This window comes from Ranitomeya variabilis, chromosome 3, assembly GCF_051348905.1.
Source record: "Ranitomeya variabilis isolate aRanVar5 chromosome 3, aRanVar5.hap1, whole genome shotgun sequence".
NCBI lineage: Eukaryota > Metazoa > Chordata > Amphibia > Anura > Dendrobatidae > Ranitomeya > Ranitomeya variabilis.
Window position 1 is genome coordinate 566,206,322 of NC_135234.1, and position 14,814 is coordinate 566,221,135.

At 46.1% G+C, this 14,814-nt stretch overlaps 1 protein-coding gene across 1 annotated transcript in view; it reads left to right on the top strand.

The window, feature by feature from the left end:
- The window catches only part of RBM26 (RNA binding motif protein 26), a 128,934-nt gene that overhangs the window by 86,241 nt on the left and 27,879 nt on the right, over positions 1 to 14,814 (top strand). Inside the window, exons 12-16 of the mRNA XM_077297186.1 lie at positions 1,602 to 1,761; positions 2,253 to 2,420; positions 8,452 to 8,583; positions 9,161 to 9,232; positions 11,074 to 11,196. Of these exons, the coding sequence (XP_077153301.1) occupies positions 1,602 to 1,761; positions 2,253 to 2,420; positions 8,452 to 8,583; positions 9,161 to 9,232; positions 11,074 to 11,196 (655 nt within the window). The remainder of the gene's footprint in view (positions 1 to 1,601; positions 1,762 to 2,252; positions 2,421 to 8,451; positions 8,584 to 9,160; positions 9,233 to 11,073; positions 11,197 to 14,814) is intronic.

A 14,814-nucleotide genomic window follows, 5' to 3' on the forward strand; every position in this document is an offset into this window, starting at 1 on the left:
CCGCCCTAGGGACTGCTTTGGGACATCCCATGGTTACCTGTGTCCCCCAATGAAGCGAGAAAGAAAGAGGGATTTTTGGTTCTTACCGTAAAATCTCTTTCTTGGAGCCTTCATTGGGGGACACAGCACCCTCCCTTGAAGTTGTACCGTGTTGGCTAACGTGCCGTTGTTGTGGGTTGGTACATAGGTTGAGTTTTATATTACCTGTTCCTACTACTGCTTTTGCACCAACTGAGTTGCCTGGTGCCTGTCGGAGGGTGTATACTGCCGGGGAGGAGTTACTTCTTTATTTGCATAGTGTCAGCCTCCTAGTGACAGCAGCATACACCCATGGTTACCTGTGTCCCCCAATGAAGGCTCCAAGAAAGAGATTTTACGGTAAGAACCAAAAATCCCTCTTTTCTCTCCCCTTCTAGCAGCATTTATATTCTGTATATAACAGCCTGGTACAATCCTGGTTCTTGAGGTCTTTGAAGGCTTGTCATTAGAACATTGCAAGAAGCCAGAAAACCTTCTTTCATTTTCTGTACTTGTAAAGAGACACCGTTCCCTACTGCCATTAAGACAGGTCTCATGTCTCCATCCTTTTTCTGCATTCTCCTTCCACTATCTGTTTGTTCAAGGTACTCCCCATGCGGCTCTTTATCTTCCTGTGGTTTTCCCAATCTGGTTCTGTTAACCATGCCGTTGACTTTGTTTTGAGCCTCTTGGAAAGGTTTTGTGGTAAGGTTTCTCCCTGGCTCTTTGCTTGGGAGATATGCTTTTTTTTGTAACTGTAGACTTCATTAAATCAAAGTTCTCATCTTTTGCTGATCTCCCTTTCTAGTGCTTCATAGAACAAAGTTGTTTTCTGTTTTTTTTTCTTTTTTTTTATTCATTCTGTCTAAAGTAGACATTGTGCTCCCTTCTTTCTTTGTCTTTCCCTTCTATGGAACACTCCCTGCATTATCTGCATGGAGTTTGCACTCTTCAGATTTCCCTGTCTCGAGTTCTCGTTTTATCTGGTCTAATTTTCTTCTCATCATCCCAGATGGTCCTCGCAAGGGAGCATCCAATGCTAAAATGACACTAGACTGGGAAGATCATTGAAACGGCATATCGTGCAAACGGCAATATTCTTACATTCATAGTCATGGCACACGCCACCATAGCTGTGGAAGACTCAGGGGGCCTTCAGGCTTCTGCTATCAAGGAGTCTACATATGCTTCCTGGTCCCAACTAAATACCTTTACAAAATGTTCCAGCATGCATATGTGCATCACTAGATGCATCTCAGCCGCAGAGTCCTGCAGGACCTGGCTCCCACCCAGTTATTTTTATTTCTCGGCACTCTGGGTTTGTAGGTTGGGTTCATGTTTTGAGGGTCACAAGCCTAGAGTGGGTTTTACTCTAGGTTACTGTGTACCTGTTGGCTTCTCCTTCTGCCTGTGCACAGTCTGATTTGCCTGGTACATGGGTAGTGCAGGAGAAGATGACCCGTTTTTGACTTGTTTGTTTCCTGGTAACTGCAGCGCATACGGAGGGTCTTCTGTGTCCTCTAATGCACTCTGCAAAAAAAATGATGTTTTTTTTTAATCCTAACAGTCTTGTATTTTCACAGGCCCAATTACAACAGGATGAACTTACCAGGCTTTCAGAAGAAAGTTGTCTTTGGGAATGAAAATGCCAAACTTGAGCTACGAAGGATTCCCCCAGAGCTGAATAACATCAGTAAGCTGAATGAGCATTTCAGTAAATTTGGGACACTGGTGAATCTGCAGGTATGTTTTTTGGCTCAGTATGCTGGAGTTTCACTTTACACTTTGTTTTTATTACACTGATCCTTATTGAGGCAATGAAGATATTTTTTAAAGGGAATCTGTCAGTAGGATCAACCCTCTTAAGCAGCCTATATGGGCATATAGGTCATAGGGAGCTGAATAAAATGTCTGCAATGCAGTCTATTATTCCAGAGAAATCCATGTTTTTCTTTTATGTAAATGAGCTGTTCCAGGCTTTGGGTCAGACACAGATCTACATGAGAATCTGCCTCCAGAGATTGTGTATGAAAAGGGCCATTACCAGTGTGATGTGTAATGATGGGCTCAGTTATGCAGTGAGATCAGAACTAACACATTACACCAAAGCTAAAACTGTAACTAGACAAAGTTCACTTCTGTTGGGCTAACGCATTTGAACTAAATGTAGACTACAATCTAAGTGCAGAATCCCAAATTTAATCAGTTAATGTAAATTTCTTCCTACCTTGCAGGTTGCTTATGAAGGAGATCCCGAGGGCGCTTTAATTCAGTTTGCAACACATGCAGAAGCAAAGAAAGCCATCTCGAGCACAGAAGCCGTTCTGAATAACCGGTTTATTAAGATGTATTGGCACAGAGTAGGCGCTGCTTCACAAACACAAGCTCCAAATGCTCCTAAGGTTAAAAAAACAATTCACTCCTGTGGTGTTTAGAGTTTGTGGGAATTTTAATTGCACATCCCGTTCCTTCAGGTATTACCGCCGTTGGTGGCTGCTGCATTGGTTCAGGAGTACCGCCGCTCGCCTGACTGCGTCTGCTGCTTTTCTTTTGATTAGGTAGTCTGTCACAGTCATTCTTTTGGTGTGATGCCCATGCAATGTCGTGCCAGGCTGGCTAAGCTGCGGATGCCGTTAGGAAAGCAGTCAGAACTCCTGATCCACGGTGTACTGTAGCTTCCTCAGACAACTGTCATGGCCCATGGATTGGGTTGTGCACATAACTTCACACTAATCCTAGTGGTTTTTCTAGGCAACATACATGGAAGTGTGAAAAGTACCAACTCTGACTAAATGATGTTTGTGTGCAGAGCGACAATGCGAATACCTAATGATAGGTGCATCCGTGTAAGTGGTGTCATAAATGCAGGAGTCAGCAGAGAAGAGGGGATGAGCATAGTCTTGGGATAGTCTGCATGAGACGAAGGATACCCCTGAGATCGCAGCGTTGTACCACTGTAAAGATCTTCACTGCAAAGTTTTGTAAATGTCTACAAGATTCACAAGGTCCTTGTGCAGATATTTAGGGAAACTAAATTTCTCTTGTTCCCTGTGTCATGGAAGTACAGTCTGTGGGGACATGGCATCCGATTCCACAACCAAGGCATTTTAAAGGGAACTTGTCAACTGATTATTGCTGCCCAAACCATGGGTTGCATGAACCTGAACCTGGATACACGATTGCAGCCGGGTATGCTGTATCTGAAATGGTCTCATCCGGTGGTGAGACTAACCTGGCACCGTCCCTGACTGGCTTTTCTTAGTGCCGCTCCAGGTGATAGACAGTCCTCTCGCTGTGCCCGGGAAATTTTACTTCTTTAACCTCCTTATAAATTTTAAGTCAACATGCCCTATAAAATCTAGTCCTCATATGGCTGAATTGTAGTTTTATTTTATTAATAATATTTTCAAACACTGCCCATTATAATGTACAGAACATTGACAAACAACACAGGATTATATTTGTGTGACATTATTAACCCTTCCCACTCCCCAGTTCAGCAACATTTTAAAGGCCACAATGAGCAAATCTGTCTACCACTAGAGATGTTTGAGCCAAAAAGTAAAAAGATTTCTGACAGAAAAACAATTGATGGCAAATTGTGAGTATTCAGCCAAGTGCCCCTGATGCAGTCAAATTTCCTCAATACATTTATTTCCTAGGCTTTTCTCAAGGTGGAGAGACCTATTAATTTCATTTTATAAAGTCACTATATGGGAAGCAGATTGTATCCAGTGTGAAGCTTCCTAGCAATATATATTAGCTTTGCGAGACTATTTAGCTTTAATCTTTTTTTTTTTTATTTATTTCATAGTTTCTTTAGGAGACTTGAACATACGACCTTTTGATAGTATATGGTTTAATACCCAAGTATTGCAGTATATACCTTATTTTTCGGACTATAAGACGCACCTGATTATAAGGCGCACCCCCAAATTTGGTGAAGAAAAAGAGAAAAAAATAATTTTTTATGTTAAATGGGGGTATGTCTTATAATGCCAGGGTCCATCTTACAAATCATATGTCCCTCATCCTGGTATCTATACAACCTCCATCCTTGTGCTGGCACATGCCCCCCTGTGCTGGCAGGTACAGGCCCCCCGGTCACTATTTGCCCCCTGTGCTGCTGGCAGACACATGCCCCCCCCCCTGTGCTGCTGGCAGACACATGCCCCCCCGTGCTGCTGGCAGACACATGCCCCCCCCTGTGCTGCTGGCAGACACATGCCCCCCCCCTGTGCTGCTGGCAGACACATGCCCCCCCTGTGCTGCTGGCAGACACATGCCCCCCCCCTGTGCTGCTGGCAGACACATGCCCCCCCCTGTGCTGCTGGCAGACACATGCCCCCCCCTGTGCTGCTGGCAGACACATGCCCCCCCCTGTGCTGCTGGCAGACACATGCCCCCCCCTGTGCTGCTGGCAGACACATGCCCCCCCCTGTGCTGCTGGCAGACACATGCCCCCCCCTGTGCTGCTGGCAGACACATGCCCCCCCCTGTGCTGCTGGCAGACACATGCCCCCCCCTGTGCTGCTGGCAGACACATGCCCCCCCCCTGTGCTGCTGGCAGACACATGCCCCCCCTGTGCTGCTGGCAGACACATGCCCCCCCCTGTGCTGCTGGCAGACACATGCCCCCCCCTGTGCTGCTGGCAGACACATGCCCCCCCCTGTGCTGCTGGCAGACACATGCCCCCCCCTGTGCTGCTGGCAGACACATGCCCCCCCCTGTGCTGCTGGCAGACACATGCCCCCCCCTGTGCTGCTGGCAGACACATAATAAAATAACAACTCACCTTCTGATGATGGCTCCGTGCTCACAGCTCCTCGGTTGTGCTTCCTGTTTCCCAGGCATCGGATCATGTGACCTGGGCACACAGTGATGTCATCACTGTGCTGTGCCGATCACATGATCGGATGTCAGCACAGACACAGGAAGCAACCGAGGAGCTGTGAGCACTGAGCCATCAGGGGAAGGTGAGTTAAGTGTTTGTTATTTTATCATGTGCCTGCCAGCAGCACAGGGGGGGGGGGGGGGCGGCATGTGTCTGCCAGCAGCACGGGGGGGGGGGGGGGGGGATGTGTCTGCCAGCAGCACAGGGGGGCATATAAGAGTTACCGGGGGCCATATCCATGATGGGAGTGGGGGGGAGATGCAGGCACATGTAATATTCGCTGCTCCCCTGTGAATCAACTTGGCACAGGTTCAGCACCAAGGTGTTTGACAGCAAGTGCAGTGAATATTACATGAGGCTAATGAGCGGGAGCACAGAACCTCCTGCTGTCTCTGCAGCCCGCAGCCAGCCCACCCCAGCCCCCTGACACCACTCCAGAGCCGCCCCCCCTCCTCTACAGCACAGCACACAGATTCGGATTATAAGACGCACCCCCCACTTTTCCCCAAAATTTTGGGGAACAAAAGTGCGTCTTATAGTCCGAATAATACCGTAGTTGTATTGCAGACCAAGATGATTATTATTTATTATTATAGCGCCTTTTACTCTATGGCGCTTTCCATGTGAAAAGGTGTATACATAATAACAAATACAATAATCTTGAACAATAAAGTCATGACTGGTACAGGAGGAGACAGGACCCTGTCTGTGAGAGCTCATAATCTACAAGGGATGGGTGAGGATACAGGGGGTGAGGGTTGAGCTGGTCGTGTAGCGTGTTTGGTGGTTACTGCAGGTTGTAGGCTTGATGGAAGAGGTAGGTCTTCAGGTTCCTTTTGAAGGTTTCCACGGTAGGTGAGAGTCTGATGAGTTGTGGTAGAGACTTCCAGAGTATGGGGTTGCGTGGGAGAAATCTTAGTATGCGATTGTGGGAAGAGGAGATAAGAGGGGAGTAGAGATGGAGATCTTATGAGGATCGGAGGTTGCGTGCAGGTAAGTACCGGGAGACTAGGTCACGGATGTATGGAGGAGATAAATTGTGGATGGTTTTGTATGCCATGGTTAGGGGTTTTGAACTGAAGTCTCTGGATAATGGGGAGCCAGTGAAGGCATTGACAGAGGGGAGAGACCGGGGAATTGCGGGGGGGATACGTTTTAGTCGGGCAGTGGAGGTTAGGATAGAGCAGGAGGTTGCAGTAGTCAAGGTGGGAAATGATGAGTGCATGGACTAGGGTTTTTGCAGATTCTTGGTTGAGAAATCAGCAGCAAGTGGAAAGGGCATGGATATGTGGTTTGAAGGAGAAATTAGAGTCAAGGGTTACCCCGAGCCAGCGAGCTTGTGGGACTGGGGAGAGTGAGCAGCCATTTACTTTAATAGATGGATCTATTGGGGGAGTCAAGTGAGATAGAGGAAAGATGATGATTTCTGTTTTGTCCATATTAAGTTTTAGAAATGTAGCAGAGAAGAAAGATGAAATAGCGGACAGACATTGTGGGATTCTGGTTAGCAGGGTGTGGATAACTGGTTCAGAGAGGTAGATCTGTGTGTCATCATCATAGAGGTGATACTGCAAGCTGTGAGATTCTTTGAGCTGTCCCAGGCCAAAAGTGTAAATGGAGAAGAGCAGGGGCTCTAGGACTGATACCATGGAAGTCATAGGGGACTTCAGCATACCCCTTGTTGCAATGCTAACCCATCGACGCCACGCGGTTGCAAGGAAAGGCTAGCAGGGTGGCTATGGTGGTTCAGTACCCTCACTCTCATCTTAGCCATTTAATTGTCTCCATTTAAAGGGTTTTTCCCCACCAACAAAGTTAATTTTAATCTGTAGATCTTGGAATAATAAGTTCCACAATTGGATGTGTTTGAGATAATCTGCTGAGACAATCTTATAAATGTGCCCCTGCTGTGTACTGTGTAATGGCTGTGTCTGACATCTCCTGGCCAGGGCTTGAGGGTATGTGCACACGTCAGGATTTCTTGCAGAAATTTTCCTGACAAAAAAACGGAAATTTCTGCCAGAAATCCGCATGCTTTTTTTTTTTTTGCGTTTTTTGACGCGTTTTTGATGCATTTTTTGTGCGGTTTTTCCCAGATGCATAGAATTGCGGGAAAGACGCAGAAAATCCGCAAAATTAATAAACATGCTCAATTTTTTACCGCGATGCGTTTTTTTCGCGAAAAAAAACGCATCCATGTGCACAAAACATGCAGAATGCATTCTAAATGATAGAATGCATAATGCATGCGTTTTTAATCAGTTTTTATAGCGTTTTTAGCGCGAAAAAACGCAAAAAAACCTGAACGTGTGCACATAGCCTCAGCGCAAGAGAGTTTACAGACCTCATAGCAGGGGATCACAGCTGATTCTTTGAGGTAAAACATGGATTAAAAACAAGCAATGAAAGTATTACGTCAAATGAAGAATCATCCGCGATCCCCGCTGTCCTATATGTATACTCTTCTTTCCTTCCCTGCCCAGGAGATGTGGTATGATCAGACTATGTTCCTGCTCGGTCAGACACAGCCATTACACAGCACACAGAAGGGGTACATTTATAAAATTACCTCAGAACAGGAACATTTTATTTAAACACATCCAATTGTGGAACTTATTATTCCACGAGCTGTTAATTAATATGTACTTTGCTTATGGGACAACCCCTTTAAATGTCGCTGTCTGTGATTGACACCAGAATTTGAAATGGGTGAACTGCAGTGATCGGCTTTAGCTTTGGCCGCTGCTGCTACAGACAGTGCAGAGCCCTCTTCATAAACCCAACTTGACCATATGACCATATTTTCCATGATGAGGTCATGAATGGGTGAAGAGTTGAAAAGTCTTTGCTAGTTCACCTCTGCAGTGCCAGCGGCTGTGTCACCTTTGAGGTTTGGGGACCAGAGTTCTGGAGAGAAGTGCAGGTCCCAGAGGTTAGATCCGTAGCAAATAGAGATTTCTGGCATGTTATCATCAGATTATGCCATGAATGGCTGTGATGAGACAACCCTAAGGCTATGTGCACACGTTCAGGTTTTTTCGCGATAAAAACGCTATAAAAACTCATTAAAAACGCATGCATTATGCATCCTATCATTTGGAATGCATTCTGCATGTTTTGTGCACATGGTGCATTTTTTCCTCGAAAAAAACGCATCGCTTTAAAAAAAAGCAGCATGTTCATTAATTTTTGCGGATTTTCCCGCAATTCTATGCATTTGGAAAAAATCGCGGTAAAAACGCATGCGGATTTCTGGCAGAAATGTCCGGTTTTTGTCAGGAAAATTTCTGCCAGAAATCCTGATGTGTGCACATAGCCTTAAAGCTCGTTGTAATCTGAGCTAATCGTCTTCTGGATGGAGATTTGTGTGCATGAGGTTGATTAGCTGTGAGCAGTCCGTGGCTTAGAATTGTCTCTGTGGTTCCACAAGTGGTAAACATCAGCTTTTTATTTCTTTACTTCCAGTCGATTGCTTTAAACCATGTCTTGTAAGAGCCAATATGCATGTGAAGTAATATTTGTGCCCTCTTCTTTTCAGGCTGATCGGCTTAATGTTCAGCCTCAGAATTCACCAGTTATCAAACAGTCCGTAAAAGAACGGCTTGGGCCTGTTCCTTCCAGTAACATGGAGCCAGCCGAGGCACAAAGTGCGAATACAGAAATATTACAGGTATTTTGTACTTGTATGCATATTGCCAGTCTCTGTGTCTTCTACAGTGATAAATTATTTGACCTGTTTGTACACCCCTCCCAGATTAATGTGCCTTCTAATTTGTAATCATTGTGTACATATGTAGTAGAATTAAAGGGAATCTGTCAGCAGGGTTTTGCTATTTATCTGAGAGCAGCATGATGTATAGAAACACTGAATCCAGCAATGTATCACTTACATTACTTAATCGATTCTAACACAATCAACTTTTTTATATTTAGCAATGCAGCAAACAGAGAAAGCAGCCCCGCTCCCACCAGACTCTCTATATGCATAGTCTATAGACAGTGCAGTGCGCTGCTTATCACAGGGGGAGTCAGACTACCATGCATTGCTGTAGTCCAATTATCACCAGGTGATAAAACCTTTCTTTAAAGTAAACAACACACAGCCTAACATGTGACATATCATTGAAGTCTGTGTTGTACCCCATACCTCATGCTGTCCTCAGATTACATAGCTAAAACCTGACAAATTTCCTTTGTGTTACTCTTGTTTAGCACTTGCATTTAACTCATTTCCTTTTTTCCTACAGGCTGTAGCAAAAGTGTCAATAAAAGATAGATTGGGTTATATTACAAAACACACTCATCCCACCACTGAAAAGGTGAGTAGCATACCTGCTTATCTAATGAGGCAATGCAATGATTAGCCACCTTCCTCTAAAACTCCCTAGACTCCCACTGCCTGTGTCTGTGTGCAGAGTCTCCATTGCGTTCTATGAGATGCTGCCTGCCACTGCTATCCTCTGCTTCCCTGTTTGTAGTAGCTGACAGGTAGATTCCCATCTCAAGGAGATGGCTTACAGGCTGAAGGTGCATCATGGAGAAAACACAAGAGATTTAGCCATTTTAGGAGATTTAATGTTACTGAAGGGAGATGCATTATTGACTGTTGTTAGACCTGATTCAGAGCAAGTGTGGTGTGATGATACTTTTATCCCTTTGGAAATGCAAGTGGGATTATCAGAGATCTAGGCCCCGAATTTTTGGGACTGGAGTTTCCTACACTAGTCCTAATGATGGGATGTCCAGGAATTCAGTAAGACTCGCACCACTTAATTCGGCAGTCAGATCAGTGGCGGCGTGCACATTGCTAGAAATGTTATTCCAGTGGAGGACTGGAATGGCATTTTTTGTGTAAGAAACTGTGAATTTGATGGGTGAGCGTAGCTCTGGCAATTTCTGTGAAGCTGCTTGAAACGTGTTTTGCAAAAAATGTTGCTACTATTCAAAGTGTGTTACACCAGTTAAGCAAGTTGAAGATGAAATGATCTCAAATTTGCCTAAAGTTAAAGGGATGCCCAAACTTTGACATTCAACTGTAGCATATTAACTAAATCAAGTTTACATAAGAGCCTTTACATTGCTCTTTAAAGGGAATCAACAAGTTTTTGTTACGTAATCTGACGGCACCATGAAGTAGGGGCTGAAACCCTGATTCCAACAATGTGTCACTTAGTTTACTGGGTGCAGCAGTTGTGACAGAATCCCAGTTTATTCTGCTGCAGATTTAGCACAGCTTGGAATGTTGAGCCCTGTATAACCCAGGCCGCACAACAGTGTCGGCTTTCTGTGGACATTGTATGTTGATGGAGAGCCGCTAATTAGGGATGAGCGAATAGCTTGGGATACTCCTTATCCGAATAGCTATAGCACTTACCGAATAGCTGCTGCGGGAACCCGGATACCTGGAGCGCTCCCGTAAACAGCTGTTCGGTGCCACAGCTGCATGTGTCGCCGCTGTGACAGTCACAATAAACTGGCTCTCCATCCATGTGCTGTGACTGTCACACAGCTGCGACACATGCAGCTGCGGGGCCGGACACCTTAATTGTCGGAGCGCTCCAGGTATCCGGGTTCCCGATGCAGCTGTTTGGATAAGGAGTTATCCAAAGCTATTCGCTCATCCCTACTGCTAATCACTGCTAAGTGCATGGTTGGACATTTGGCGCATAAGATCTATGTAATTCCTGCTGATTAAACACTGAATTTGTTGACACAGAAACCCAGCCTAGTAAGTGGCACATCTCTGGAATCGGTGTCTCCATTCCCACACCATGCTGCTCTCCATACATATAAAGGAAATCTGTCACCAGGTTTTTGTCACCTACTCTGAAACCAGCATAAGTTAACGTGCAAGCGATGTATCGCTTACTGGACTGTTTGCTGTAGTTTTGTTTTACTGATCTCAGCATTCAGAGAACTGGTAGACCTGCAGCAGACAAATGGTGATTTTTATCAAAATTACAGCCAGCAGGCCAGTAGGTGATTAATCCCTGGAATCTGGGTCTCTGCCCCAACAATGAACTGCTCTCAGATTGCATATCAAAAGCTGCTGACAGATTTCCTTTAGTAGCTTATGTTGCACAATATATCTACAAAAACTGTTGTAGTGCTGCTGGAAATGAAAGATGTGAAGTATTTCATGTTTTCTTCTTATTTGTAGGTATTGTCCACCTCTACAGGACTCACGAAAACTGTTTACAACCCAGAAGCTTTAAAAGCCATCCAAAAATCTGTAACCTACTCTACTGCAGTGGACAAGACTGATGCACAGAGAAAGAAACAGGTAATCATTAGATTTGTTTTCTCCATATATTAAACTTGGCTGCAAAATAGTAAGTATGTGATGTTGTTTGCCGTTTCTTTTGTTGTGTGGGAATGTTGTGTTGATGGCATAGTGATCAAGTGGCTTCAGTTGTCCTGGCACGGCCCCAATAATGTCTGCCAAGGAGCTGTTTTATCTTACCTACCTGTGCATGTGTGGTGTTATCGGCCAATCTCAACCCCACATATGTACAGAGTCCTTGTATTGTACTTGGCGAAGAAGTGATTGTACTCTGAGCATGTGCAGCTAAAAACCGTGAAGGCAGCAGATGGCCAAAGCAAGGGAAATAAAGGCACAAGATGGCAGGATATTTAGTTTCACTGTTTCCTACTAATGCTGCATTCTTGTCAACAAGTGTTCATGTAGGCCATGTACATAAAAAAGCCTAAATGCACCACCTTAGTGTCATAACAATGACACAGCCCATGAAGCGAAACGCGCGTCGGGGCCATGGTAACAACGCTCATCATCCCACATGGGTAAGCACCTTAGGATGGCACAATCTATGGCACTTTCGAGAACTCAGGCATAGTATTGTTATGAGGGCTATAGTCTGATGGACTCTTCCCCTATATCCTGTAGGGGGCATCATACCATGACCTACTGATATATCACATATATTTCCTCCATAACCCCCACCAGGTTCAATATTTGAAATTGGCTATTTGTGATGTGGTGTTTGCTTGCCTTGTCTTCTCCATGTCAACCCATCTGTATATCACATTTGTACTTGTCTTTGCTCTGAGTGAGAACTTAATAAACTTTTGATATTGTTAACCACTTGTAGTGTCTCTCATCTCAGCATTTATGTCTATGATATGGGGCACATTCGCTCCAATATCTTTGTAGGATTCTATAAAAATGACTTTGGCTATGTTCACATGTTGCGTTTTTGCTGCGTTTTTTTTTTTTACTACAGGCTAAACTTGCTCTCATGGCAGTAAGGAAGCTGCTAACAAAAAGCAGGTTTTACTGAATTTCTGCTGCGTATTTATTGCCCTGTTTTCTTTCTCTCTTCATTGGGACACTATCGCTTTGGGACACTATCCCCTGTCACATTACGGGTGCTCCAGGGCTGATTCCGGTGGCTGGTCCTTGCCATTTCCCTCCTCACCCTTCTCCTCGGAGAGGGCTGAGAGGAAGACAGTGGTCACCAGCGGTGACCTCCCCCCTTTTCTGAAGGGGTTGATGCTGTCTTCTACACTCTTTGGAGACTCTTGTGGGAAGAAGGATTTTCATCTACAGCGACCCTCTCCACAAGGGCCCCTGGACGATCCTCACCTCATCTGCAAGTGGAGCCGGACATCTCTCAAGGTACCAGCAGTATGTCGCGCATTATGCGCTCCGTCCCTACACCGTGTCTGAGGCGTCTGCACCTTTTTGTTTTCCCATGGCGTGTTCCCTTCGCGGGTATATCGCTGTCCAGAACTGTCTCTTTCTCTGCCTCACACTTTACCCGCGTCAGGACACTGCACAGAATATGGCGTCACTGAACGACAGCGGCAATTTTTTCTTCATCCCCCTCCTTCTGTCCTGGCCAGAGCCACGCCCCCGCACTAAGCGCGCGTATTTATTGCACTCTTTCTCCCCCATCACAGGATCTCCTCTCCGGTGCACTACTGAGGCTCCATAACCAATAGAAAGGGCTCCTATTCCCTTATGCCTTGCGACGTGACCAATTTTCATTCCCGGACTAGGACTTTTGTTAATGCCTTTTTTCCGGTTCTGCCTCTGCGGGTTCCGAGCCTTCGCATAATGCCATGTCCTCTGTTGATTTAGCCCCGGTTTTGGGCCTTCCCCAGACTCTTGTGTAGCCATGCCCCCTTACTGGACCGTCGGCCAATCAGGGCATGCCGCACGCTTAACCCCGCCCCCCCTCCCCCCACTTCGATGAGCACGTTTTCTTGGCATAGTGAGAGAGTGAGTTTTTCCCTATCCCTCTCTCCCTGTCACCCGAGACACGCCCCCCGCATAATGTATCTCTGTCTGCAAGGCGTGTGACAAGATTCGTGCAGCGTTTGTCACCATCGACTTCCGGCTCCAAAGGGCAGAGCAGGCGTCCATCACTAACCTGCACTGGATCTGGGGGACTTTGCAGCCTCAGCAGTCGCATTGCCATGTGTTATCATGTAGGACCAGCCCAGACTGGTTATTTTCTCTCTTCACAAGGGCTTAGCTCTCCCCAGCAGTAGCCCTAGTCCCTCACGCTTGCCCTATCTCAGGGAGGCCCATTCCTGTTCCTATAATCCACGTCGCCTGTGCCATTGGTTAAAGAGAAGTGGCATTCAGACCAGCCCGGGATGAGAGCACTCCCCTCCCTCTGGAGTGGGTTGTTGCTATGTCGAATCCGGTCTCAGACCTGACAAACGTTTCACAGTCCCTGGTCCAGGTCCTGGAGCGACTTCCACATTTGTCTTCTGCCACCAGTGCTCCAAGCTCCAAACACCTCTCACGGTGATTCGCACGCACCTGACCGTGGCCTTACCAGGGTAAAATCTGGTACAAAGCAAAGAAGCGGGCTCTTCCTCGTGCCCCTCCCTCGGTCTTCTTCCACCAGTGCTACGAACGCCTCTTACGGTGATTCGCACGCACCTGACCCCGTCCTTACCAGGGACAAATCGGGTACAAAGCAAAAGAAGCGGGTTCCTTCCCATGCCCAGTCTTCGGAGGTGGCTTTTGGGTCGGATATGGATTCCCAGTCTGCGTCCTATACTGACCAGACCTAAAAGAGGCAAGATATGCTCATTAGCCTCATCTTTGCAAATTGACCATATTCTGAACCTAAGGGAGGACGAGGCACCTGCTCAGGAGCACTCCGTTGTCTTCAAATGGGTAAAATGTCCTTCCCGGCATTTCACCAATCACAGGGAATTTGTGATGATTATGTCTAAACACTGGGCATACCCTGAAAAGCGCTTCCCAGGAAGGAAGAAGCTATTAATTCTCTATCCCTTTAGCCCACACCTTGGTGACAAATGGAGCAGAATTCCCTAATGTGCATTCGCCGGTTTCTCGCCTGTCTTCCAAGACAGTCTTATCTCTGCTGAACAGTGCATCTCTTAAGGATTCTACGGATAGACAGATTGAATCCTTGGCTAAGTCAGCCTTTGAATCAGCTGGCGCCTCTCTCTGTCCCATATTTGCCTCCACCTTGGTATCAAAATCCATGTCTGCCTGGGCAAGAATGCTTCGTTAGAGTATTCTAGGCTTCTTCGGATCAGATGCCAGATCTGGTAGATCAGACTGCCCATGCCGGCAAATGTCTCGTGACGGCTTCCTTTTGATGTGGCTGGTTGATCCGCCACGGCTACCAGCAACATCGCTGCTATACGCCACATTCTCTGGTCTCTCTGGTTTTGCCTTCCAAGGCCCTAGACCTTTTGAATCCAAGCTGGATCAAATAATATTTGATGTTCCGGCGGGAAAAGCTCCTCGCTTCCCCGGTCCAAGTCTAAAGTCCTTTTAATAGAAAAAGGTTGCCTCAATCTCAAGACAAATAGCGACTTCTGGCTACAAAATCAACTTTTCTTCTCCTCCAGGAAGACGTTTCCTTCTGTCTCGCCTGCAAAGACATGCGTC